The 26,690-nt window shown below is 36.8% G+C and overlaps 2 protein-coding genes across 2 annotated transcripts in view; both read left to right on the forward strand.

The window, feature by feature from the left end:
* Nucleotides 1-1,744: 1,744 nt before the first annotated feature.
* Nucleotides 1,745-24,415, forward strand: LOC127526685 (zinc transporter ZIP1-like). Its single transcript, XM_051922824.1, has 4 exons — nt 1,745-1,815; nt 10,928-11,180; nt 17,257-17,387; nt 20,975-24,415. Exons 2-4 carry the CDS (start codon nt 11,015-11,017, stop codon nt 21,638-21,640), a joined length of 963 nt encoding a protein of 320 aa, XP_051778784.1. The 5' UTR covers nt 1,745-1,815; nt 10,928-11,014; the 3' UTR covers nt 21,641-24,415.
* LOC114646116 (zinc transporter ZIP1-like) overlaps nt 1,745-26,690 on the forward strand; it is a 115,545-nt gene continuing 90,599 nt past the window's right edge. The window contains exon 1 of the mRNA XM_028794110.2: nt 1,745-1,815. The gene's annotated coding sequence lies outside the window, so the exon portion shown is untranslated. The remainder of the gene's footprint in view (nt 1,816-26,690) is intronic.

The following is a 26,690-nucleotide window of genomic DNA, read 5'->3' on the forward strand; positions in this document are numbered from 1 at the left end:
TCTTCCTTGCATGTGCTAATCAATATGCAACACATCACCAGTCTTCAGCACCATATTACAGCATCATTACTTTATACCATGGGCAATGTTTAAGGGGTCAGCAGGAGGGCCATACCCCCCTGAACAGAAGCACTATATTACTATATTAAGTCTCCAATAATGAGTATTTTAATTCAGTGTGTTTAAGGCTACAAGCAATGTAAATACATTAATAATCAATTAATATGTTGCACAGTGACAAAGAGATGGGACTGGTATGTGGAGTTGGCATGTGGATCTGCGCTGGTTTCCTCCGGATGCTACTGTTTCCTTTCACTATCTAAAAACTTGCAGGTTAGGTGAAATAATGATGCTAAATTGTCACCTGATGAGTATTTATGTGTTTACACTGTCCAGGTATTGTTTCTGCCTGTGCCTGTTGCTTGCTGGGATAGGCTCCAACTACCCCATGCTCTGGATAATGAGCTTTATTGAATTAATTGATCAACAGCACTTTAATCCATTCTGCCCAAAGCAATATCCTTAAAACTGACAGAAAAACATTATGTACAATTTCAAATACAGATTAGTTTACTGTTTCAGATTCAGCTTCAGGGAAATTATCTCAACTTGTATGTTTTATACATTCAATAGCCACTCCTATTGGCAAAAACATCCTCAGTAGTCATCTTGAGTATGTACAAAGGGTATTATGGCGGTCTGAACAAATTCCAATCACACTTCATGGATACCATTGAGGCAAAATATTTAAAAAACATAAAATTGATATCTCGCTCTTTGATAGCAAATAAGCAACAGAGAAATGCTCCAACGTTCATATCGGTTACGTTTTTAAATGTTACGCAACGTGTACACTTTCTAACTTGTTAAAATAAGAAAGTGCTTATTTTTTTTGACAGCCACAACTAAAACTCAGACAAACTTAAAAATGCAGTTTTCTGTAATTTGCATATTGTTAGCTGTATTTATGTACTTTTCGTAACTGAGACTTCATATTGTAAATTTATATTGCGAACAATTTCCCTTATTTGCCATGGGATGTGATATAAATATGTGTCTGGTACCCCCAAGCCTTAATGTCAAACTCCGACCATGTTTTAGACACCGTTCTACGTATAATGTAAAGAACAGTGTGGGACGGGCATGTATTAGTTAATGATACAGCCTTCTTCCTTCACTGATCGCTTAGGTTAATTAGGGCAACTGAAAAATATGAATGAGTGTGCATTGGATTTAACTGGCATCACATCTCAGGCTGGTCCTTCCAGGTACAGTATATTTTATATTACAGTTGCCATGAAGATGGGCTCAGGCCTCGTACTAAAAACGGAGCTCAGTAAAAAGCATATGAATGCGTAATTATCAATGAAATGCTAATGTCAGTAAAATACATTTATGGATTATTATCTATTTCGCCAAATTAGCCGGTATTTTTCTCTATTTGTTTATTTTAAAAATGTAATACCTTCCCTAAGATGTGTAAAAGATTTTAGGGTAAACCCGTGCCTTTTCCAAACACGCCGTTTCGAGAAGTGCTCAGGAATAAAGTAAGCACTGTCGCTGCGGTTAGTGACTGACATGTACTACTACAATGAACAGGCTACGCCAATTCAGGTGGGCGGGGAAAATGAATTCGTCGTGCCTTCCTGTTGTACAATTGGATAAGTGAACAATCAATATCTGGCGTTTGACCTCTCAGCACGGCTCGTAAAAAAGACGTCATATTACTAAAGCCCGCCTCTCCCGTTAGTTCTGATTGACTGTTTACTTCAAAAGTCGAAGGAAGTCCGTCTGATGGAGTGAGTACCAGTTTAGGTAAGTGTTACGGGTCTTTCAGTTATACTCCACAGGCGTTTTATCTCATTTCTCATCCAATATGCCATAGCTGTGAAAACTACCGACTAAAATATGACAAATTAATTCTGTATTATGAGGTGGAAACAAAGTTAAATGTGGTTTGAAGCGGTATGTAAAAGCACGTTTTTGTAAAGTCCTAAAACAGGTCTGTTTCTTAGATTAAAGTGACATTTCGTGAAATGGAAAGCCGACGTTTTCGCTGAGGAAGTACTGTAGACATATCGAAACTCTTCTCGAACTCAAACATCAAGAAGGCGGCATTGTGAAGACTGTGCCAAAACGCCTTCTTTGACTGGAAGCCACTCCATCTCCGTGCGCAACATTCCGGGAAGCGCCTTGGTTCAGCTGAGCTCAGGACCCCCTCCCCCCCACCCCCTATCGTTGACTGTACTCACTTTAGAACTGCTGAAACTACTGGAAGAATAATTAAGTCAGAATCTAAATGATTGATTTTTATGTAAGGTAGACAAAGTAATCGTTCACGCCAGTTTTTCAGAAAGGTAATAAGGGTTTGGAGATTTGTAAACGTCATAGTCGAGTAACTTCATGAAGGAAAATTTGCCTAAAAGTTATTTTCGTTCTTCCAAACACCTTTGGATAAATCAAATTATTTGTTGTTTAAGGTAACTTGAGAGTCCATAAATGTGTCATCATTTAATAAAGCAATATGTGAAAGAATCCCCAAAATATTACGGTGTTTTTAAAAACCGTGGTTTCGATTAAATTGGCAGGCGTAGTAGTTATTGGTGAAGGTCTGGTTAGGACAAGTTACATTTGCCCGTATACACTTCTGTTATTAGCAGATCAGTTTTAAAACACGTTACCGAGTCTTTCTTTATAGATAGTTGGTTTATTTTTTTGTCTTTAACGTTTTGTGTAGAAGATGTTTTTTAAACAGACCTGTGCAATCCTTTATTTTTTTTCATATGTACTCACAATACACAAGCGGCAATTTGCTGTTTTGTAAAAACTAGGCATTGTTTAAGTATAATGTTATGTTTTTAGGGGAATAGACTGCTCCTGAGAGAGAAAAAAAAAAGTAACATGCAAAGCAAAATCAGTCACGTGTTAAACTAAAATTTAAGAATTATATATGTAAGGGGTCATGTATCTAATGATCATGTAAGGATCATTAGAACACTTTAACAGTTCCTTTAACATATAAACACTAGTGATTTTGCTTAATCTAAGTTATTTCAGGGTTGTGTGGTGTCCGGGGCAATAATAAACGTAAAATATTCCTGTTAATTGCAAGAGAAGATCTATTTGGCTTGAACTGTATGTTCTTCATATCAGTGATTATCAATTTTACTTACATGTAGAAAACATGTATTTTCTACATGTATTGCCAATTGCCAAATAAAAATGAGTATTCCTAAGGAAGATCCTAACAATATGATGACAAGGCTTTGCAAATATTTTTTATTTTATATAATGACATCTGCCATGACATGGACTGGCACCCTGTCCAGACTGTGTCCTGCCTTACCAGTGATACTGCTGAGATGAGCAGTGGCCTCTTGCAACATTATATTTAGAATATGGAGCTTTGGGTAACATATGTATAAAAAGCATTTTACAGAGGTGTTCACATAGTAGGGCAGCTAAAGCACAGATAGCTTAAGTAATTTGTCAGTGGTAATAAGTATGAAAATGTAACATGGCTCTCTACATTATAGATTTCTGACAGGTAAGACATGGTCCATGAAACATCTCAAAAACAATGAGCCTTTGTTACATTTTGCACACAAATAAGGCATATGATGGGTACATTTAGGCTCAGAGCATGTACATATTCATATATTACTGGTAGTTATGAAGAGGGGGCATTGATTAAATAAAACACGTCATGATAAATTGTATGAATCAACTCCCGTCTCTGTCAGCTTGTCCCTAAGGAGCAGAGGTTGGATTGGCCTGTAGAAATTTCAGTAATTTTAGGCATTGAATCAAGTGTGCTGGAGCACCATCCACATTTCCACAACCCATGCATGTGTGAAATAAGAATCAAAGCAGACAATCTTATATTCACAAATAAACATTTTGGGTTATAAATCTCAAAGCACTACTGAATATTTAAGATATTGCAGTACAGTAATACAATCTGAACATTATTACTTTTTCCCTAGATAAATAATATCAGTTATGTTGGTGATGCCTGCTTTTGCTTAGTGCTGTATTTCTAGACTTAAAATGCTAAACAGTTTTTCACAATTTTTGTGTCCTTTCATCTTTCATGTGATTTTTAAATTACTTAATTTAGGGTGGAGTGGTGGCTCTGAGGTAGAGATCTGCGCTTGTAATCGGAAGGTTAAAAAAAAAAAAAAAAACTGTCAAAGTTTGTTTCCCAGTTTTTAGTCATACTGTATTAATGGCCTAAAGAATGCACATACACGCCTGAATTATTTGCCTTCTGAAGTGCTTACTCCTGCGCTTTTATAGCAAGCATGTTTTCACAATAATCAATTTTTGAGTCATTGTCTGCTGTTACCTTTGCTAGACATTTCTCTGTGTTGTCGTCATTAACGCCTACAAAGATGCTGTAATGTTGAATGTGATACCAGGCCGCTACATCAGACTTCTCACTTGGTAGCACTTTTCACTTCCAGAGGGTTAGAAATATTACTTAAAATAATACCTTTCAGCCCTGCTTAAGCCAAATCAGTTTTGTGGAGGAATGAAAAAAAATCTTGGGCTGAATGCCATAATAGGTGGCTTTGTGGCACAGTTATTTGCACTGCATAGCCCAAAACCTGGTTTGTGAAAAAGTTTCTTTGCCTTTGTAGGTTTTTATTGAGATATTCCAGTGTTCTTTCACCTTCTTAAGGTGTGAATGTTAGGTTAAAATAATACTCTGTCCAAGATATATGTTACTTACCCCAAGTAGTTTGCAGTAATGCTTGAGAGAAATTTTTATCCTCATGTTTTAATGAAAAACAGACATTACTAATTTCTGATAGAACAGGACCCAATGGTGACCAACAACGAATGATGTCAAAAATGTCCAGGTAAAAACTCACATTACTTATGTTTTATGATCTACATGTCATGTGATCTAGTTGTATGTTAAAAACGTGCAAAACGCATCAATATTTTGTCAAAATATTGCTAACTTTGTAAAGTTAAAATAGTGTACAAACTGGAATCCTCTTCACACAGGATAGTGCTTTTGAACCTCCATGACCCTCCATTCATTGATCAAGAGTCCTGTCCTCACAATTCAGAAGAGCGATGGGGGAACCTGACTATTGTAGTATTTTGAGTTGCTCTCAGTGGGAAATTTAATGCCAAGTAGATATGTTGGTAAATAATATTAAAAACATCCTTCAGCAAATGCATGTGGTACTTTAATAAGTCTTGCTGGTAGATTGGCCATCCCCGCTATAATGCTGTTGTAGAAGATTTAGCATTCTTTTATTGATATATTTGTAGCCCCTTTAATCATGAAAGAAATTTTATTCGACAAGACTGACGGATTCTTCCCTTATATACTGTCAGGTATGAGTTTTTGTATTTTTGCTTACTTCCAGTAACACCTGCTTTTGTTGGCTCTGTTTACAACTACAGAGAATGTACTTGATACTGTATCAAATCGAGACCAGTTTTGTGTGATTTTTTTTTTTTTTTTTTTTTAAAGTTTAAACATGGTACTAGAGTTTTACCTTTTACGTTTACTTTAATTATTAAACATACATGGAAAGTGTTTAACCCCATATGCACTAAGGGTTTTTTGAAATTATTGCACCTAAATTACATACACAAAAATAAATGGCTGCTATTTTACTTGCATAATAAAGGAGCTGCACATGGGTGTAGAGTACATATTTTTTAAAAGAAAGTATTTATGTTTAAAGACCTTTGTTTACTCCAATATCAACTAAATAAAACACAAAAGAATTTTGTAATTTAGAGTTTTTTTTTCTACAAAAGACTGGATTACCATACATAACCACAACGTTTTATGATGCACAGTGTTCAAATCCATTTTCTTTTGTGCCTCATTTTGTCAGCTATCATTGCACCAAGTTTAGATGTCATATCCCATAGCACTGCAAAGTCGTACTGTCTGCCACCAGGTGTCCCACTTTTTGGAAGCATCTAGTCTCTTCTACCTAAACCATTGTCTTGTAGTAATATATATTTTTTATGGGAAAAAAATATACATGCACACAAACACACTTTATATCAGTCAGAGGAAACCAGTAAAAAATCTTAGCTATGTACATATAATTATGTACTTATCAAAACCTTTATTTTCAAAATTGTTTTTCATGCCAATCCTTGAAACAGTTTCTGTTTAACCCTACATTTTGTGCAATAGATTGGAGTTTTTGTGCGGCAATTGACACATCTCCTACGTTCTGTTGTAGTTGCCCCAGAGATGTTTGTGTTCATGTATTTATTTTCATTTTTGTTACTTTTTTGAATTTCACATCTGGAATAAATTAAGTGCATACATATTTTAATACCAGCTTCTTCCAGTGCTGGGCAATGAGGGTAGGGACAGTGCTTTTTCTGGCAGCCCTGGGTACTAGGCAGGAAACAGTCCTGGACAGGGCACCCCTAGAGTTAGTCACACACACACCACACATACACCTAAATCACTGTTTCTCAGCCCCTTTCAAGTTGCAGGTGGCAATTGTGGTGCAGCGGGTCCGCAGCTCTGAAAGAATGGCGTTTTTTTAAATAATCCATTTGGCCGTGTCAACCCACGGGGAGTTGATGCGGTAATTGGGGCGAGTCACACCTGCACATAAGGGTGCGATCATTCTCAATTGCTTAATCGGGTTTATGCGGTGCATGATTGAGCCATAAGAGAAGAGGAAAGATGGAAAATAGAGAGAACGAAAGAGAGGCAGAGAGCGAGAGCAGCATTGGGGGAAAAAAGAGTGGACGAGCCAGCTGACTGAAAGAGAGTGGTCAGCACGGTCATGGGTCCCGTGTTAGAGCGAGTTGGTTCCATCAAGGTGGCATCCTTCCTAAGATCCAAGGGATGACTGTGTTTGTGAGAAGAAAGACTGGAGGACAACCAACCCCGAGCAGTCTGGCAAACTCCGACGGTGGCAGCCAAGACGGGGGTCGGTAGCAAGAGGACCGCGGTGGCTGAAGTCTCTCCAGCTGAGCAATTCTTGGGTGAGCTGGAGAGACAGGGAAGGAGTTGTGTTTGGCTGGTGTGCCCCAATGACTGCTGCAGGTTTTTAGTCTCGTGTTAGTTTGGTTTTAAACACATGAATTTTTACCTTTTTGTGGATTATTTATTGGAACAGTTTGAATCCCTGCACTCTCTCTATAGACACTGTTTTGGTTTTGTCTTTGGTTTGTTTTAATAAAAGCACTGTTGCACTTTTCCACCATCCACTTGCTCTGAGTGTGATTTGTTCCCTTTTGCCAAACTCATACGGTTACATTACCGACTGTGTTGGGTTGAAGAGGCACCCAAAAGGGAAGAGGAAGCATGAAGCGGGACATGCACCATCACAGTAGTCACTGCATGACGAAACACTTGAGACTTGTTCACAGTATAATTCTGTAGTACAAAGTTCAAGATTTGTTGCACATCAACCGAACAGTCCAAATGCACTCTTGGCAGAAGCTTACGCATAAAGATGAGTAAAGATCAGCTGTCGCATATGCAATATATTTCCTGTGTTTTACACACAGCTTTAACATGTAGTACAATTGACCAGTCATACACCACTATAGCTCATTGGTAAGGTCAAAAACTCTGCTATCCAATGGTAGCAAGACTTTCATTCTGTGTGGCGCATTATAGGTGGGATCTTTGATAAAAGCAAATTCCCTCAACTGTGACATCTTGATATATATGTGTGACAATTGCATATTTTACTAATGAAAGAGAGCAAATAATGCTGAAACTTATGATTTATTTGAAAGAAGGTACCCTTGCGAAAGTAGAATACCATCATTTCTTTTGACTGAGTTGTGAGTTTATTGAAACCTAAACAAAAAACTTTGAAACATGACAGTGTCCCACTGGGGGTACAGCTCGTACATACTGTAGGTGGTTAACTCTGTGTCATTTGTGTATTGTACATTTCATCAGTGTAATGAGCTTTTTTTTTTTTTTCAAAAAAAGTTGTGAATAAATTATCGTAAAGAGAATACTTTGCTGTGAAAAGCAGCAGCTTTCATTTTAAGCCAGTACAGTAAAAATTGTGGCTTTATCTGCCTAATGAAAATGCATTTTATAAATCTTTTATACTTTGTTCTCTGCTTTAGAAATGTATACTACTGACCCTAATTTAACCTGTTTGGTAATGCTAAATATTATTTTACTTGTTTAGCCCTTAAAGTCTTTTGACTACAGTATATTTTAGGAATTTGGATTATAATGAAAAACTCAGGCTTCTTTATTTCATGAATAACTGGTGTCTGTTTAGTTTTCACAAACCCTAATGGTGAATATTGATTTGTGTCAGTTTTCAATGCTAAGCTGTTATGGCATAGAATCCTTCTAGTTCTAATGTGGTAGAAACGGTAGTAGTAATAGTTAGGTTAGGTTAGGTTTCTTTATTTAGTCATGTTTACACAGGAAAACATGAAATTTGCCTTCACAGTTGCATCTAATAACAGGTAACAGACAGAATGAAATAAAACAGACAAATAGAAATAAGAAAGGTTAAGGTAAGGCAGTTAGATAAAACATATTTATACCAACAAAAAAGGTAACAGGCTATATATAAAAACCTTAAACATTATCTCCGATATTTCTTATTGAAAAGTCGTATGGCACTAAGAAGAAAGGAGTTTCTGGAGCGATTTGTGTGGGTTTTCAAAGCAACTATCCTTCCTGATTTACTGAAGTTTAGTTCTACATGTAATGGATGTCTGTCATCAGTTGAGATGATTTCCAGTTTCTTTAGCATTGCCCTCTGACACACACTAGTCAAATCATCTACATCAGCCCCAATAACTTTAGCTGCATACTTCGTAATCTGCTGGAGCTTTTTTGAGTTTTGGTTTGTCAGACTATTAAACCAGGCAATGAAACTGAAAGTGATCACGGACTGGATCATACTACGATAGAAGGACAACATGAGGTCCTTGTCTACTTTAAATAGTTTGAGTTTATGGAGGAGAAATAAGCGCTGGTTGCATTTAGAAAATAATTTTTTTGTATTTGTATTCCAGTTAAGATTGTTATCTAGGTAAGTTCCTAAGTATTTATATTCATTCACTATTTCTACCTCCTCTCCCAGAACTACAATAGGTGAACATACAGATTTCTGTCTCTTAAAATCAAATATCATTTCTTTGGTCTTTTTTACATTCAGAGTGAGAGAGTTTTTATTGCACCAGTTTACCATACAGTCCACCTGATTTAGATAGTGGCTTTCATCCTCCCCAGATATGCATCCTATGATCATGGTGTCATCCGCATACTTAATAATGGAGCAGTGGTCATTGTTCTGTCTCAGGTCACTTGTGTACAGAGTAAACAGTAATGGTGATAAGACGCACCCCTGTGGACTTCCTGTGTTTGAATGAAGAGCTTTTGAAAAAGTGTCCTGAACTTTAACTGTCTGTGAACGATTTAAGAGAAAGTTCTGAATCCATAGTATGACAAATGGGTTTACATTCATACTGTTTAATTTCCCAATCAGTATGTGAGGCTGTATAGTATTGAACGCTGAAGAAAAATCCAAAAATAGTGCTCTGACATATGCACCAGGCTGATCAAGAAAGGTATAGATTTGATGTAAGATAACAAGCAGAGCATCTTCCACACTTCTGTTTGCACAATAAGCAAATTGATTGTTGTCTTGAAAAGACTTTGTCTCTGTCATTAAAATGTTTTTGACCAAGTGTTCAAAGCATTTCATTGGAATAGATGTAAGTGCCACTGGTCTGTAATTATTTAAACAGCTTGGCCTAGAAACCTTAGATACAGGGGTTATGATTGATTGTTTCAATAGTATTGTAACGTGTACAGATTACATTGCAATTCTGACTTTACCAACATGCAACACATCAACACTCTCCAGGGCCATAATAGAAGTGTACAAATATTTACAAATTTGGTTGATTCCTTACATACACAAATGTAAAGCCTACCACATATCCAACACCTTTTGTGACCAGCAACAGACACCATCTTTACCAAGGATGACTACTTGCATGGAACACTTGTGATGCTCCAAAACTGAAAATAGCTGCAGATGCAGCCACAGACAAACACACATCCTGTTCTGTTTATATTTCAGTCAAGCTTGTGTGGTACTGTACTAATGCAGAATCGTTCCATGTGTGCTTACTGGCCTTCTCTTTGAGCAATTCTATATCTTGTTGCCTACCACGTACAGTTGACACGCACTTGACTGTGCTGACAAAAAAATCTGGAGGGGTGTAGTTGCAGACCTGCATATCCACAGAGTGACTACTGACTTAATTTACATCATGCAGACCTCCTGTAGCTATATGGACAATCAAGTTAGGACCTTAAGAAGGAAAAAAGTTACTGACAGTGCTTTCTGAAGCACTAGTTGAATTAATAAACATTGTAGCTGTGCACCGGTGTGTATCAGACTATGCCCTGTTAAACACTGACTCCATACAGTTAATTAGTGCTTTGAGGCATCAACACCAAGCCTCATCTTCCAGCAGCTAACAAGATAAAAACCAATGAAAGCTGCCCATTTGCTTGTTCTAGTTTTAGACTATTCTGACTCCTGTCTGCATTTTTAGTCACATTACTTACTGAATTGAAGGTGTTCAAAAGCCATTAAAACTAAACCAAGCATTGTTTACCTGTATCTGTCACTTCATGGAGCTCCGTCTCTCTCTTCAGTGGCTAAAAACTGGAGTTTTGCATCAAATTACCCAAAAAAGATTCACATATGTAGCACATTTGCATATTAACTGTGACATTTTAAATTTTCAATCTGGGGCAACTGCAAATGTAGGACATTCAGTCACTGGAGAAAAGGTCCTGTTTGGTCTACTGTAGAATCCAGTATAATTCATAAAATTTTAGATTATTTGCTTTGTGTTTAATCATTATGAAATGCCTAGAATTTGTTGTGAAATATTGATAATTTCTCATTTTTAGGTTTATAATCAACACAAAAGCATGCATGGATGAAGAGAAGTAACCCAAGTCTGTTTAACACAGGACTGAATCGCTACATTGAACACCATGGATTCTGAGAAGGGCTCAGATACAACATTGGAGTCGGCTGAAACAATGACTGGGTTAGAGGTCAAACTGATTTCACTGGTAATACTGCTACTTGTGACTATGCTATTTGGGTTTGGACCATTCTTCATGATTAGGTTTTCAGGAGTGCTTGGAATTGCACCAGGTGAGTTATATTCTGTATTTAGATGTTTGGTACCTTGCTTAGAGTGCACATCAAATTCCTGATAATTCAGAGCCATACACTTAATTGCCGAGTCTCTTGCTGGTGTAGTGTTTTTGGCTGTTTCTTCCACCAGGTTTAAACTCTAAATCTGTTAAAACTAATGATTAATAAAGTTAAAATTAACAGAACAATAACATATCCTGTAGATTATCTACTGATAAGTACATTTTTCTTAATTTAATTTGCTCATTTAATTTTTTATTTATTTTGTATCTAATTCAGTACCTTATTTAACGGTGTTAATTCCATTAGCTCTACTGTATGTTGGTACATGTTTATTTCATGTGCATATTTACTTTATTTCTTAACACTTATTTCCTTTACTGTAATATTAAAAATTAACAGTAGTTGCCATGTCTTATATCTGAAACATTGCAGAAGATTTCAACTTCTCCATTGGCCTTCTCAGAGTTCTGTAAGCTGCAGTCATATTTGTGACTTTCTACATCCCACTTAATTCTTTTTTGAATGTACTAGCTCTCAACCCTATCAACTGGGATATATTTTTGTTTCCTCCCCACTTTGTGTAAATACTCTTATGGCTTGTTTTGTAGTGCAGGGCCATCACATAGCCGTGAGTGAAGATTAAACATTTTAGGAGGGTTTAGATGAAAAGCAATATAGAAATTGAATTGAGTTTAATGTATGGAAACAACTGTTTACCTCCGAGAAAGTGGGCAACTAAAAATTGCAATCAATAAGATCTAAAAAAAAAAAAAAACCCAAATAAAGTTATAGATGGAAGAACAATGGAGAGCGATTATAAAAGTAGAGCAAACCACAAATTCTCACCTTGCGATAAGCACTACTTACATTTGATGCAATGGTAGCAAGTTAACTGAAGTGAAGTCGGCTTCAGTAGTGGGTTTTTGCTTATCGCCGAAGAATTTATTTTTGAGTTTACCACCTGTTGTATGCTCACAGGACAAGGGAAATGCAGAACTATAGCTTTTTAAAATGGCTTTACCCCTGGCAGAATGGTGACTCTGAGGCTAGGGTTCGAATCCCGTAAACCTCCAGAAGTGATTCTACTCCATTGGGCCCTTGAGCAAGGCCCTTCACCTGCAATTGCTTTGTTCTGGGCACAATGTTAATCTGCAACCAGCCTTGCAAGCAGGTCTTCCAGCTTGCAGGGAAATCTCAGGGGTTGGCACTTCAGCCGCAGTAAAAAAATCCTTGCACTGTTCAGTATGTTGCTGGGGTGTCACTAGTTGCATGTCTGTACTCGGATCCCAATACAGGTGGTTCGTCGTGGTGGGTGCAGCAATCTGCTGTAATCAGTGCGTGCTCCCAACCTCTCTCTCTCTCTCTTTACAGCTTGGGTATAGCTTTCAGGGTAAAGTTCGAACACTGTAATAACAGTTAAAAAATAGACAATTCAAACAGTAATGATGTTTATAGACTGCACATTTACGTGGCGCCTTCCAGTGTTGCACTGCAGTGTTTAAAAATCTTTTGTGAGTAAACTTTTAGATACAAAGACAGATGGTGTGGTAGAAAATCTGTCCCGAACTACATTCTGAAGGGTTGTTGCTTTTAGGCTTTACTAATTAAGGTAATTAAGTTAATAACTGAAAGTCACAAAAAAGCTAATCATGAAAGTGATGGAAAAACGCATCTGCATAATCGTGTAGCTTTGCATAGCATGTTTGGAGCAACACAATGCCAAAATTAACGTAAGGTAAAAGAAGCAACTGTTTTACTAATTGAGTGTTGGCTATTGCTTTTGAAAATACCTTTTTGAAATAAATTTCAATTGTATTCCAATAGTGACATTCAATCCAGCATCCATACAGTGGACCGCTTTTTGTGTTGTCAGGAATGTTCTTTTCTTTGACCAATTTCAAAAACATAACATGTTTTACAAATTATTTAAGTTTCAAATTCTCAAATTTTTTGTAAAATATAAATGTTGAAATATTCTGTGCCACTTCGGTTAGGTTAGTTTACTGTTTCAAATTTGAGATTAGTTACTTCAGTTTTTCTGTTTTGCAGAGATGCACCTATCGAGATATTTGAGGCTGGTTCTGGTCACCAGCATATTTTTAATGAGAACTTGGCAGGTCTGAATCAGATGTCTTATTTAATACATACTGTCTCAGCTAAAGGGTCTCCTGACCCTGGTAGATTTTGAGTGTTTTGCCCACCTAGGATCCTTATTATACGTTTCCTTTCCAGGTCTCTCCTTTGAATGTGATAAGTAGATATACTGTTTGCTTTATTTTGCTTAGTGTTGGCATCTGTTCTGTTTTTGTTGTTGCAGTATATCTTAAATGCTCAGGTTAGTGTTATTGTACTGAAGGTGTCTCTATGTGCACTAAAAAGTACATTGTATGAGTCAGTCTTTTAACTCAAGTCAGTATATTTAATTCAAACTTAAGTTAACATTTTTTGTAAATGCAGTCCACAAATATTCTTGAGAGAGTTCATGATATTGTTGATTTTTACAAGAATTGCAGGGCTTCTTGCATGAAAATAGCCCTACAACTTCAATTCACTGCAATATTACTTTCTGAGCTTGTGGTTCTTTTCTTTTATGAATCCTCTTGCATATACATGGCAAAAATACTTCCGTTTTGATTTCTTCTGATTGTAGCAACAGGTTCTAATCAAATTCCCAAAAGCACATTTTTTTAAATAACATTCCTCTCTTCAAATCAACTGTTGGTATAATACACAATCTGTTAATCGGGAGAATTCATAATGCAACTAGACATGGCATTTCTTCAGCTGTTACCTTTGAATTACCTGGCACTGAGAATGAGAATAAAATGCTCTTTTTCCTTGTAACTTAATTCCTGATGAGTTGTTTTTAACATCTTGATTATTGGCTTAGGGTGGCACAGTGACTCCGTGGTAGCACTAATGCCTCACAACAAGCAGACCAGGGTTCACGTCCTGGGTGCTTCCTTGCATGGTTTTTGCATGTTCTCCAAGTGTCCACAATGGTTTCTTCCCGGTGCCCTAGTTTCCTCCTAAAGTCTAAAAAGGCTTGCAGGTTTTGTGAATTGACAGTGTTAAATTAGCTTGTGCGTGCGTGTGCGTGCATGTGTATCAATGTGTATTCATCCTGTGATGAACTAGCATCCTGCAAAAGATTTGTTCCTGTCTCACGCTGTCTGCTTGCTAGGAATGGCTCCAGTTTCCACATGACCCTGCCCTGGATCAGAGGGCAGATGGATGAAAATGGACGATTGAATGAATGGATTGTTGGCTTAATAGAAGTTTTTTTGTTTGTTTTTTAATACATTATCTCACTTGTAAAGACCAGGTATCTTGTGCCTGCTGTGGTATGTCAGTTCATTGCCTTTTTGTTCTCTGATCGTGGAAAGTAAAACCTGCTAAGCACATAGGTATTATTTTTTTTTGTATCTCACTTAACTATCTACCATGGTTTCAGGCACATCAACATGCTCAAATGCCAACTTAATATCTGGCAAACTAAGCGTATATACCCCACGTTTGATCAATGACTTTCAGCATAAAACTTAGAGAAAAGCCAAGCAAAATGACACCTTTTATTGGCTAACTAGAAAGATTACAATATGCAAGCTTTCGAGGCAACTCAGGCCCCTTCTTCAGGCATCTTGCGAAGTACTGCTTTTAAATTTTTATTAAGAAGAAAAGAAAACCTTTTTAAATTGAAGGAAAATATACCAATAACAATTTGTTAAGGATCTGTTTTTTTGTGAAGCTGACTTCACACAGCCTCTCCGCTGTTTTATAAACGAACGCCATATAAGGTCTTCCTTTTTCGTTGCTTCGCCAACGGAAGCAGCCTTTTTATTTAATCCACGGGTTGTCCGCTGTTTTTTTTCTCGTTTATTACGATTGTTATAGTTCTGTTTGTATACCACGTTGTCAGTTCAGCACTCCGGTTGTAATATGACCAAGTCGTGCAAGCACACTCTTGAGAATGCAATGTATAGTTGTACAGGAGAAAAGCAATCTTGCCTCAAAGTTCAGTCAGTTCACGTGAGCCGCTCTCTTGTGTGATGTTGCGATGTCCACGGCTTTATTTAATGTTAGCTAAGACCCGGCACTTAAAAGTTTCTCGCTACAGCACTTTTAACTCCGTTACAAAATGATTCAAAGTCTCGTTTATACCTCGTGTCTTCTCATTAAACTTGTATCTCGTGAATATGATATTGCAAACGGCAGGGGGAGCGTTTCTATAAACTTAATTTAAACTTACGGTTTACACCGTGCTTTCTCAATTGTGTAATGAATGTTTTCTTCAACGCTCTTTGGGGCTGTTCCTTGTTTTCAGTTCACGTGATTACGTAGGAGGCGTGATGACGCGACACGCAACTTTTTTTCACTTTTGCACATAAAAAGCATTAAAGCAAACCCTTGAACTTCACATATGTTAGTCCACATTAAAGAAGATACTACAGTTTAAACAGAAGAAAGCCTTAAAGAAGCAGAGGAATTCTGTGTTACATAACAGGAGATTTAGGCCAATAATTTGCCCTCCCCGTATTTGTAGAAGAGATTTGGGCCTGCTCATAGATGGTCATACTGCCTTTAGCCTTGCAGGTTCTGTGCCACTGCCTTTCACAAGTACCTGTTATTCACCTCATAATTCTTGTTCTTTGCGCAATTGACGTTTACCATGCTAGAGCCATGCACCAGTGAGGTGCATGTATGAATGTGAGTATTTATAAAAAAAAAAAAAAAAAAAAGAAAAGAAAATGTATTAAATATTTACAACAGCTCTGACCCACTGAAACTGGGAAATGGCAACACCCTTGATCAAGCAGGGAGTTGAAGCTAAACCAGCTAAATGATGAGTCGTGTTTTTAATAATTCATATCGCCATGCTGTTGTTTTAATTTGCGTTGATATGACAAAAATATTAAACCTCAAAAGTGATGAATATGATGTATAGACGATTTATTTTGATGTATTTTAGTTCCCCTTTAAGAAAGCTGAAATTGCATGTTTGCACTGAAGAACGTTTTTGTTTTTTCCCTCAGTTTTCATAAGTTACCATTTGTCACTTCTTGGGGAACTGGCCAGCGGGTCAGAAATATCTCGGGCAAGCTTCACTCACTAAACTTGCTATGTTGGAAGTCTTTAGCTACCCAATAAGATAACATACAGTTTTCGTATGGTGTGAGCGCACATACATAAAACATGACCTGTGTTTGCTAACATTAAAAGGCAATTTGTACCAGTGTCCAGTTCTCCCAACATAATCGGAGCAATTGGTTGTACTCATATTGCAATAAGGGCACCTAGCGAGAATCAAGCTGCTTTTGTTAACAGTAAGCAGTTTCATTCCAATCTGATATGTTATCTGCGATGCCAAGATAAGACGGACAATTGTGATTAGTGCTCTGTATTAATGCCGCATAAAAAGTCATCTCCAATTACAGATTCCATTTTCAGATCAAAATCAGAAAACGTAAATTTGCTTTTTCCTACTCCCAATGCACACATACACACTGCTGGCGACTGGAGCTCATGACATTTGCAGCAGCAGTAACATGTTGCCATTTAATGATTGTGTTTTTTCGAGACACCCAAACAAAGGTTGTTTGTGTGCCTCTCACACTAATAGATGTACCATGTGGGAGACTGTTCTTCCAGCCAATGAAGGTCTACAGCTTCATGATTGCATATGTACAAGGTTGATGTACGCATACTTTCATGCTCACATATACTTCAAGCTTTATAAATGAGACCTGAGATGTTTTCCATTCCTCTAGATCTCTTTGTCTGCATTCTTTAGCGTTATGCAAGTCTGTGTTCTTGTGTTTTGCATGTTGATGTGGAGCGTGGTTGAATCATTGGTCTTCCATGTCCTAGCAATGAAAATGTATGAGATTTGAGTTCATCTATAGTAATGTTTTACTAGCAGAGTGTGTATCCTCTTAGCTGAGCCTTTTATCAGCAACTTGAAACCTTTTATTTATTTATTTTTTTAATCAGCTTAATTGTTACATTTTTTTTTTCCTTGGTGTCATATTTTCTGTCTTCTCTGTTTTTGCAATTTTGCGTTTTCATCCAGGTACTTGCCGAAGAAATATGAGCCTGGTGAGCTGCTTTGCAGGTGGGGTGTTCCTTGCTACATGTCTTTTGGACTTGTTGCCCGATTACCTGGCTGGAATCACAGAAACATTTAACAATCTTCAAGTCACTGTAAGCAGCTCTAGATTTTCAAATAATTTAGAAAAATTATGAAATTCTAAAGGTTTAAGGCATTAAAAGGTTGTGGTTTACCCTTAAATCAGCTGAAATTGTTCAGTCTTGCATTAAAGCTAATTTCTAATTACTGCATCAGTTGAGCTGATTGGGGACCACTTGTATTCTACCTCTGCAGTGTATATTTGAATGTATATTATGTATAACAGTTAAATGAATTTTTTCATATGACAATTGGAGCACTTTTTAAATTAAATTAGTGTCACCAGATTCCCCACCTTCAAGTCTGTTTGGTAGAGTAACTGCGCAAGTGGTATTTTGAGCTCTGCCCCACTTATGGCCGTGTGCCACTGTTGAAAAAATGCACTGTGCCTGTCCAAAAAAAAAATCAGTTTAAATGAATATGCTAGTGTAATTATTGTTTCCCTTTTCTCTAAAAAGTTGTGAATGCTTCCATGAAGATCCACAATTAGTTTAAAGACCATACTGTATAAAATTAATTTTATAGAGCATTTTGGGTCATTTGTCCAAACTAGGCCAACTGAGATTTCCCAATCAATTTATTTGCATGTCTATTGCATGTAGATGGAACCTTATTCAAACAATACACAGAGACCCCTGCAACCAGGAACCAAGGGTTCAGGTGCTGTGCGGTACCAGTACTATCCATGGTATCTTGGGTAGTAAAACATTTCCATCCATCCATTTGAATTGAGTATGGTTTGTACATTACAGGATTGTGTAAAATCAAAGCCTTGATTTAAAAAATTTTTAGTAGCTAAAAAAATAATTAGAATAATCTTCTTTATACATACAAAAAATGCTTAAACAGGAGAGCTGCTAGGCTTTATTTTTTTTTTTTTTTTAAATATCACTCTCATTGACATTGTACAGGTTTCATCCTGATCCCTTACAGAGTCAACCTTCAGTCTTTTTGACACATTTTCTCCTGCTCCTGTCCTACATGCTAAAAGTACTGTCCCACTCCCTCTCCAGTGCAGTTTTAAAACTGAGATACCTGGCTTGGAGCTACTGTGTGATAGAGCCTTTATCATGCATGACAAAAGCAGGCAGCATCAGATTTCCTTATCAGAAATGAAAAATGTCATTTTGGCTCCAAATCACTCTTTTAAGAGGTTTTTTTGAGGCTATTAATACTTGTGTTACCTGCTTCTGCTAACACACAGCATTGCGCCAATCTAGGCATAGCTACCATTGTGACAGGAGTGTTTTCTGCTGGCCTTCTTTTTAGGTACCCCTTATCTGAGGAGTTGCCTAAATACAGTGACGTAAATCCCCGCTATTACATTTGGTATAGTAACAGATTTTTTAAAGAATCAAAATTATTTTAGTCCAGTATTAAAATTCTGCCCTTTGCTGCACAATTTTAGGTTGGGTCCAGGTAGAATGAGCAAACTACTTTGAAAGAAAGAGACATTCTAATTGCATTATAACAATGTGGTGTCTTAAGTAGTAGCAAAATTGGTTGGGAACCTTTGAACACTGCTACAAATTATTCATATGTTAGTTATATGTAGTTCCAACTATATTATGTCATCAGAACAGAAGTAACACATTTTAACTTTGTTTTAGGAAAAAATCATGTTCTATGCAGTATGAACCAAGTACAGAAGGGTTTATGCATGTAGATAATATTTCACATACTTATTTTCAGTCACAACAAAAGTTTTATTAATTTTTTTCTGTTAATTGCTAAAATAAGTCAAACACCCATTCAGCACATTTGTCTCTTTCTGGCTGTCAATAAAATGAAAAGATAAATGTTTGCAGATAAATACCTCCCAGTCCCTTAAACCTTCTTTGTAGTGTACAATATGTATATTGTAAGTACATTGTATGTGTTGCATACTGCTTGACTGTGTGATTAGGCCCTATAATGGACCAGGTACATGTGCTCCTTGCCTTATATCCAGTGCTGCTAGAATAATTAGAATGCAGGTATGTTTACTTCATTGAGATAAGTATTGCATTATGTTACTCTACTTTTTAAAAGTAATCGGACTGCTGAAGACGCATTACTTTTTACGTGTTATCCTACTGTTCTTAAAATTGTGTTTCTGAGCTTAGCATTGCACATTTTGCTCATCAATATAAATTAAAAGATTTCTTAATTATTGAGACTGATTATTTCATCCAGGAGAAATAATAATCCGTCCACAAAATAAATTTTGAGAGTCAAAGGTTCAAGCAATCTCTTCTAACCATAGCCGCCAAAATTCTATGCAAAGCAAATACATGCTTAAAAGTTAAACATACTGTACATGCGGGCTGACAAAGCTGCAACTAACACGTACAAACTACAATATCCTTTAATTTGTGAAGAAATCTACCTCTGTTAGTCAGGTTTGGCAGAGGCCAATAACTCTGTTTCTCTTTCTGCCATTAGAGAAATTGTTGTCAGTTGCTAGTAAATTGTGAAGTGTTCTCGTACTTGTGGCTTTACCATCATCCTTACCATCACTTTCTGTCTCAGAAGTTTAATGAAATAGCATCTTTTGTCACATAGTTTCCAAAAAACAACATTTTAGATTATTCAGTAATCTGTTTTTAGCAACTGGCAGCTCATTAGCAAAAATAAAATACAAAGTAAACATAGCAGTAGTTATAAATTGTCCCTATAAACTTTTTTTTTTCCTCCTTTCTAAAGTAAAAATCCCGGTATGCCAGCTTCATTTGCATATGTGGGCTTGGGTAATTAAGTTTAACATACAGTACACAGGTCTGGGTAAATGCACATTTTTAACAGTAGAATTACCAAAGCTTACAAAAAAACTCGTAAATCCAGCCCACCTTAAATCCACTCGCACGTCTCTGTCAGCGTCTTTTGTCTTGTAAATGTGTCGATAATCCCAAGCAGCTTACTATCCCATCCTCCCACTGCTGCAGAAACAGCAAAAGACTTCTCCCACCTCAAGCCTTATTTATCAGGTACCTAGAGCTGCATAGGCTAAAAAATATATTGTTATTTGGAACACATGCATTTCATGTGTGTTCCGTGTCAACAAAGATCTATGTAAGTATATGATGACAGGAAATGCAGAACACGTACCTAAAAGACAAACTGTAACAAACTAAAACAACCTATACAGCTCTAGGTACCTGATAAACAAGGTTTGAGCTGGGAGAGGTTTTTGCACTTTCTGCAGCAGTGGGAGGATGGGATAGCAGGCTGCTTGGGATTATCGACACATTTACAAGACAAAAGATGCTGAACGGAGACGTGTGAGCTGATTTAAGGTGGGCCGGATTTACGAGTTTTTACGTAAGCATTAGTAATTCTAGTGTTAAGCTGCTGTATGTTGTAGAATCCCAAGTTATCAAATATTCTGGAAACAGTTTAAAATACTTCATATTGTGGATATTCAAAAGAAGTTTGGGGGTCATGTGAAAGTGTTCTTTATTTGTCCCTTGCTTGTTGCTCAGTAATCATTATTTTTTTAAAAATAGCCATTATGTAATTTTATTTAAATATGTTTATGCACATGCCTATTAATTAAACTTTAGTAGTTTACACATGATATAATGAAATGATAGTAACACAGTTATTTTGTTTATTTTTATAGCTTGTGTTCCCTCTGCCTGAGTTCATCATGACGATGGGTTTCTTCTTAGTGCTTATTATGGAACAAGTAGTGCTGGCCTACAAAGACCAGTCCCTTGGTTCCATAGATGAGAGGCGTAATCTGCTTGTAGCATCAAACATTCAGTCTGGTAACCCACATGAAGCTGAAAGGGACAGGGATGAAGGTGTGCATCTTCATGTAGATTTCAATTCCCATTCAGCAATACGCACTTTTATCCTGGTGTTTTCATTATCTCTACACTCCATCTTTGAAGGACTTGCAGTTGGACTTCAGAAGCAGACTGACAAAGTTCTTGAAATCTGTTTGGCGCTGCTTATTCACAAATGTATCATAGCTTTTAGTTTGACCTTCAAGTTGGTGCAAAACCACCTGCGACGTGGTGTTGTGGTAATGTGCATTCTGCTGTTTTCTGTTATGTCACCTCTGGGGATTGGTTTGGGTATCTTGCTGACAGAGAATACCAGTAGCGTGCATCAGCTTTCCCACTGTGTCCTGGAAGGCATTGCTACTGGAACGTTCATATATATCACCTTCATGGAAATACTGCCCCATGAACTTGCATCTTCTGAACTGCGCATCCCAAAGTTGGCCATGTTACTTCTAGGCTTTACTGTAGTCACAGGAGTTCTTTTCATAAGGTTTTAAAAAGAGATGCCTCTTACAGTGCACAACGATAAGGGAATCCCTAATCTCATGTCATCTGTACTAAAGTGTATTCTTATAAATTCAGCAGTCAGAAGTGTTAAAACAAAAAAAAATGAACTAGCAAAACTGCCAATCCTAGCTGTTAAATAATAATTAGGTGGTACAGTATGCTCCTGCTCTAATTGTAGGGAGTTAGAATTTGCTACTGGTACATATCATATTGTATTTATCTGATTTTTTTTTTTTTTATTTATGTTTAAATAGCTATTTTATGGTCATTTGCAGCTCTGTGTCTTCCCCGCTTTACTCTTAGCTATGAGGGGTGATTAAAAAGATTTTTATCCTGACCTATTAAGAGAAACACTAGTAAAACCAAACAAGTTTTATTTTTCTACATAATCCCCCAACAACAGTAGTGTACTTCTTACATTCACTAAGCTTTTCTGAGCCACTCAAATACAAATAATGTTCTGTCTTCCTTGTGCTACTACTTTTCTGTAGCTGACTTCCTCATAACACAGTGAAGGTGGCTTGTCAGATTGGTGAAACGTGGGTAGTCACACAGGGCCGGGTCTGGAAAATTTGGTGAGCCTGGCATCTCTTTGACTCCACAGGTGAACTTAGCACCCTTTGCAACTTGTTTATTGGTTGGGGGGGGTAGGCTGCTTGATCAACAGCTTTTGTTACAGTTTATGCCCAACTGAATGTTGGAAATATCTGAACAAATCTGCATAATACTGATCAGTTATGTAGGTCTTCTGAGAGATTTAATCAAGGTGGACAATATACTTAATATCATGAAAAATTGTACTCCATTATTGAATTCGTATGTGTGGCGTATGAAGTGGAGTGATCCTGGAACACATTGCTTTGTTGGGAATGAATCTCCAAGGGCTTATTTTTCTCTAGCATTATAAATTCATTGGTTGCACATTAATTGATATTCTGCATTTTCATCATGTATTTCATAACTTGTAATTTACAGTGTTTAGTACACACACAAGCTATTCCTGTGGCCATATACATAATCAGCACTGTAGATTATCCCTTTCAGGCTCAGGCTGAAACTTTTTGATCACTCCTCATATTTCCTGATAACTATACCTTTTTTTGTTTGTTTTCAGCTGCAAAGTATGGTAACAGTTCTTTACATTTAGACAAAAATGTGTAAACACTGATTTGAATTAGACACCAATGCATTAAAATGTGTAACTTAAATGAGTGTCTGTCTAAATTTCATAAAGAAATGAAACCAAGATTTCATTCAGAGAGTTGTAGCAGACCTCTAATTAAATACTATGTGCCGTGAATAGTCAGTAATCGGCCCCAGTTAAGACATTATTTGAAAGGTAAACCGTTGGCCAGTTTGGGCTGAAGATTGCACAGGTTACACCAGATGTACAGTAAAGCAGAGGAAATCTCCTTAACATGTCTAAAGGCCAACTAACTAGGAAACTGAAACCTTTTACAAGACGCTTGTGAGATATGTTTATCACACGTGGTAGAGAAAATCTAAATCAGAGTTGCTGTTTTTAAATGTAACATAGAGGGTTTATAGAGGAGCATAAACCTTTATGCCTTTTTGACAAAGTCAGGTCTGCAGACTTTATTAATTCTGCACAATTTGCTAATTGGCACTTGTAGTGCTCGCAAGCATTTCCTCTTGGACCTAGATTTGTAATTCAGAGATTGTATATTTTGTGAGAGCAAGTTATTTTAATGGATTTGTAATACAATTAACAGATTTATACCTTAAAGCTTATCTGTTTTTGAAGACTGTGTCAATTAAAGGCTTATGTTTAAAGGGTACAATGGAATGTCTCACTAGCAAGGAGAGACATTTTTAGTATTAAAGAGGTTGTATGTATTCTAAGCAAATAGTAGTGCGTCATTTTAATACAGTTAGTATAACATATTTACAATGTGTAGTGAGTAATATTTATAACTGAACACTGACAGTGGTCATTGTTAATAGAACACCATTGGACTAGACATTAATAAAGTTTGTCTTAAGTTTTATACTGACAACATTGCAATTCAGTATTTGTCACAAATGTTTTGTGCAAGTTTTTACTAGCACCCAGTTAGTAATCAGTGGTATTGTTACAATTGTAGTCCTTTGAATTTGCTCTTGCTCTGATGTGGATGTTAATGGCAGTGGACCACAGTCTGATGTTCTAATAATGGCTTATTAGATTTTTACATTATATGTAACATAAGGTTATTAATAATGTAGCACAATTATCCAAGAGTATTTTTATAGGTCAGTGTTTTAATCATTCTATTTGTATTCAGTATATTTAAGTGTAATATGTACCTTTTTAAATTAAATTCATTTAAAAGGACTTTTTAAGCAGATATATTGAAAGTAAAATCTCAAAGTGAAAACTTAGATTGACTGGGTTATGTTTTTAAATTTTATATATGAGGTAGCATCTGTTGATGTTCTTGCTTTTTAATTAAAAAAGAAATCCCCAACACAGAGGAGTATTAAGTTGTGGTTTCGTTGATGCACTGGATTCATTATCACACAGAGAACTGGCACTGTTACTAATTTGACTGATATTTTAGGTAGTCATATTACTCTGACAGCACTCGCCTGAGCAAAGTGCCATTCGAGTGGTTGAATCTGAATTTTTCTGTTTCTCTCTGATATCAAGTCTGTATGGTATTTTGCTAACTAGTATTTAGCATTGAAATACAATATTTATGTATCATCAACTGTTAAAAATAATGTTTTATTATGGTGCAATAAAAAAAAAAATTACAATTGTTTCCAAAGTTTGATTATAAATCCTTGCCCCAAACCGGCTGTCCATCTATGTACTTATTTATTAGTAGAACAAGTGCCTAGTGTTGCAGGGGTGTAATGGTGTTTCCAATGATCTGAGCCACCAGGTGGCACTGTCATTCAGCCTGTACTGAAAAAGACAAAAAAAACTACACCAGGGTCAAATTTTTAGGTCTGCACTGTATGCTGATTAAATAACGGAGGTGTGCAAATTTTTTGCAGAGATTGGTCCATTGTGCACCAAACTTACATGTATGTATTACATTTTCTGTACACTCACACAGATTTTGAACTTTACATATTAGATTGGGGTACGTGTAGGAGACCGTGAATGGATGTTCTTCAGTGCCAATTATGCCATACCACACCACTCGGGTCTTTGGCCACAACATGTACTCCTAGCTGCTATGTCCACTTAAACACACACAGCCCACCTCCACCTCACTCCACTCAATTATCCCCCAGGCTCTTTGTAAGCCAACCCAAGCATAGAGCTCATTTCTGAGTTGATAGGCTCTAGCAGACGGCAGATGTGTCCAAAGTGCCCTCCCTCACAGGTCCAGATCCTGAGGTCACTACACTGTTATTCCTGTTTTTGGTTTGTATTTTTGTACTTTCGGAAAACAAAATGTAAACTTGGGTCGGGGGTGTGGGAGGTCAGTTCATTTAAAAACCATGAATCTGAAAGTATGGAAATTATTGAATCACCAGGCTGAGTAAAAAAATCTATTTTTAAAAAATCTCGCTGACATTACCATTAACAAAATATGAACATGTGCAGCCACGCATAAACCATACTGTATTTAATTAGTATAGCTGAGTAAATAAGAGATACATTCAGTCAGGCATTTGCCATTGTCATAATAACAGTTTATTTGTGTAGTTATTGTAAATAGAATCCTATTATGCTGCTGTAATAATGCACATGTGTGATTTCTGTACATGAACATACTGTTCTGATGAATCACACTCTTTCTGCACTGATTTCAATGTGTATGACTGATGAAGGTTCTCGTCTGGTTTAAAATTAAAATAAAATTTAAAGCCTGGACTCAATTTAGATTTCTCAGTGTAGATAGATAGATAGATACTTTATTAATCCCAATGGGAAATTCACAAAATAAATAAATAGAGAACTTGAGATGAATACTGCCAAATGCAAAATTTAGCAGGGTAAAGACATGCATTTTGCTCAGTCCCATCACTACACGAAAAAAGAACTGACGCAAAGCTTACAGCTATGCCAATTAATCGGCAAATTCCCCAGCAGTTGTCGCAAGGTAAAATGAAGTCTATTGCCTATTTTATTTGCAAGGATCTTCATCCATACACTGTAGTAGAGAATGCAGGATTCATGATTCATACACTTGAGCTAAGGTACTTTATTCCATTGTAGCAAAATATAAAACCCAGCTAAGATTCTCGCCACCTTTGACGGCAATTTATTTATTTTTTCGGCAGGGATCCCAGGAGTGCAGCCAGATTGGGCCCGACTCACACACACCCCGTCACAGAGACAAAAAAGCAACTGGTAATAAAAACAGAAATAGAAGACTGTATTAAACAATAAAAAATGAAACTATACACACTACAACATCCACCCCAGTTCCCTTCTGGCAATACACAATAAACACAAATTCAACAATAAGGAATGACTAACAAAACTGATACACAATTAAGTCCATGAAAAACAACAACTGATTTAATGAAATGATGAAGGTAGATAGTCCAGAGATCTGCATGCTGTATGTGAATGTAAAGATCAGGCCTACCGGTATTTCCTGATGAGATGATGATGATGTGTGAATGGGATCAGGAACGCTCCATTCTTCCCAGGATCAACAACAAATACTCATACGGGCCTCATGCAAGCAGGAAGACACCAGACAGTCCATACACCCAAAACAGGAGACAATCCAGGACAAAACAAGAATTTGAAGGCAAACATACAGAGAGAAAAAGAGGTCTTTTGTTGCATCATGTTTTGAGTTACCTGTCTAACTGACCTCCTTTTAAATCGCTTGCCGGCCTCCTTGTACCCAGCAGCCCCTGCACCTTCAGTAGATGACCAATCAGGGCCAGTGCAGTTCTCACTCCCCAGTAGCACCGCTACACTATTCGGACATTTTTTTTATGGTATGGAAGTTCCAGAAATATACATCAAAGCAAAATCTGAATTAAAACAGTTACTATGTAAAGAGGAAAGACCCATGATTCATGGACTTTAAGAGCCCCACAGTGTTTCATAACATAACTGAA

This window comes from Erpetoichthys calabaricus, chromosome 2, assembly GCF_900747795.2.
Source record: "Erpetoichthys calabaricus chromosome 2, fErpCal1.3, whole genome shotgun sequence".
Taxonomy (NCBI): domain Eukaryota; kingdom Metazoa; phylum Chordata; class Cladistia; order Polypteriformes; family Polypteridae; genus Erpetoichthys; species Erpetoichthys calabaricus.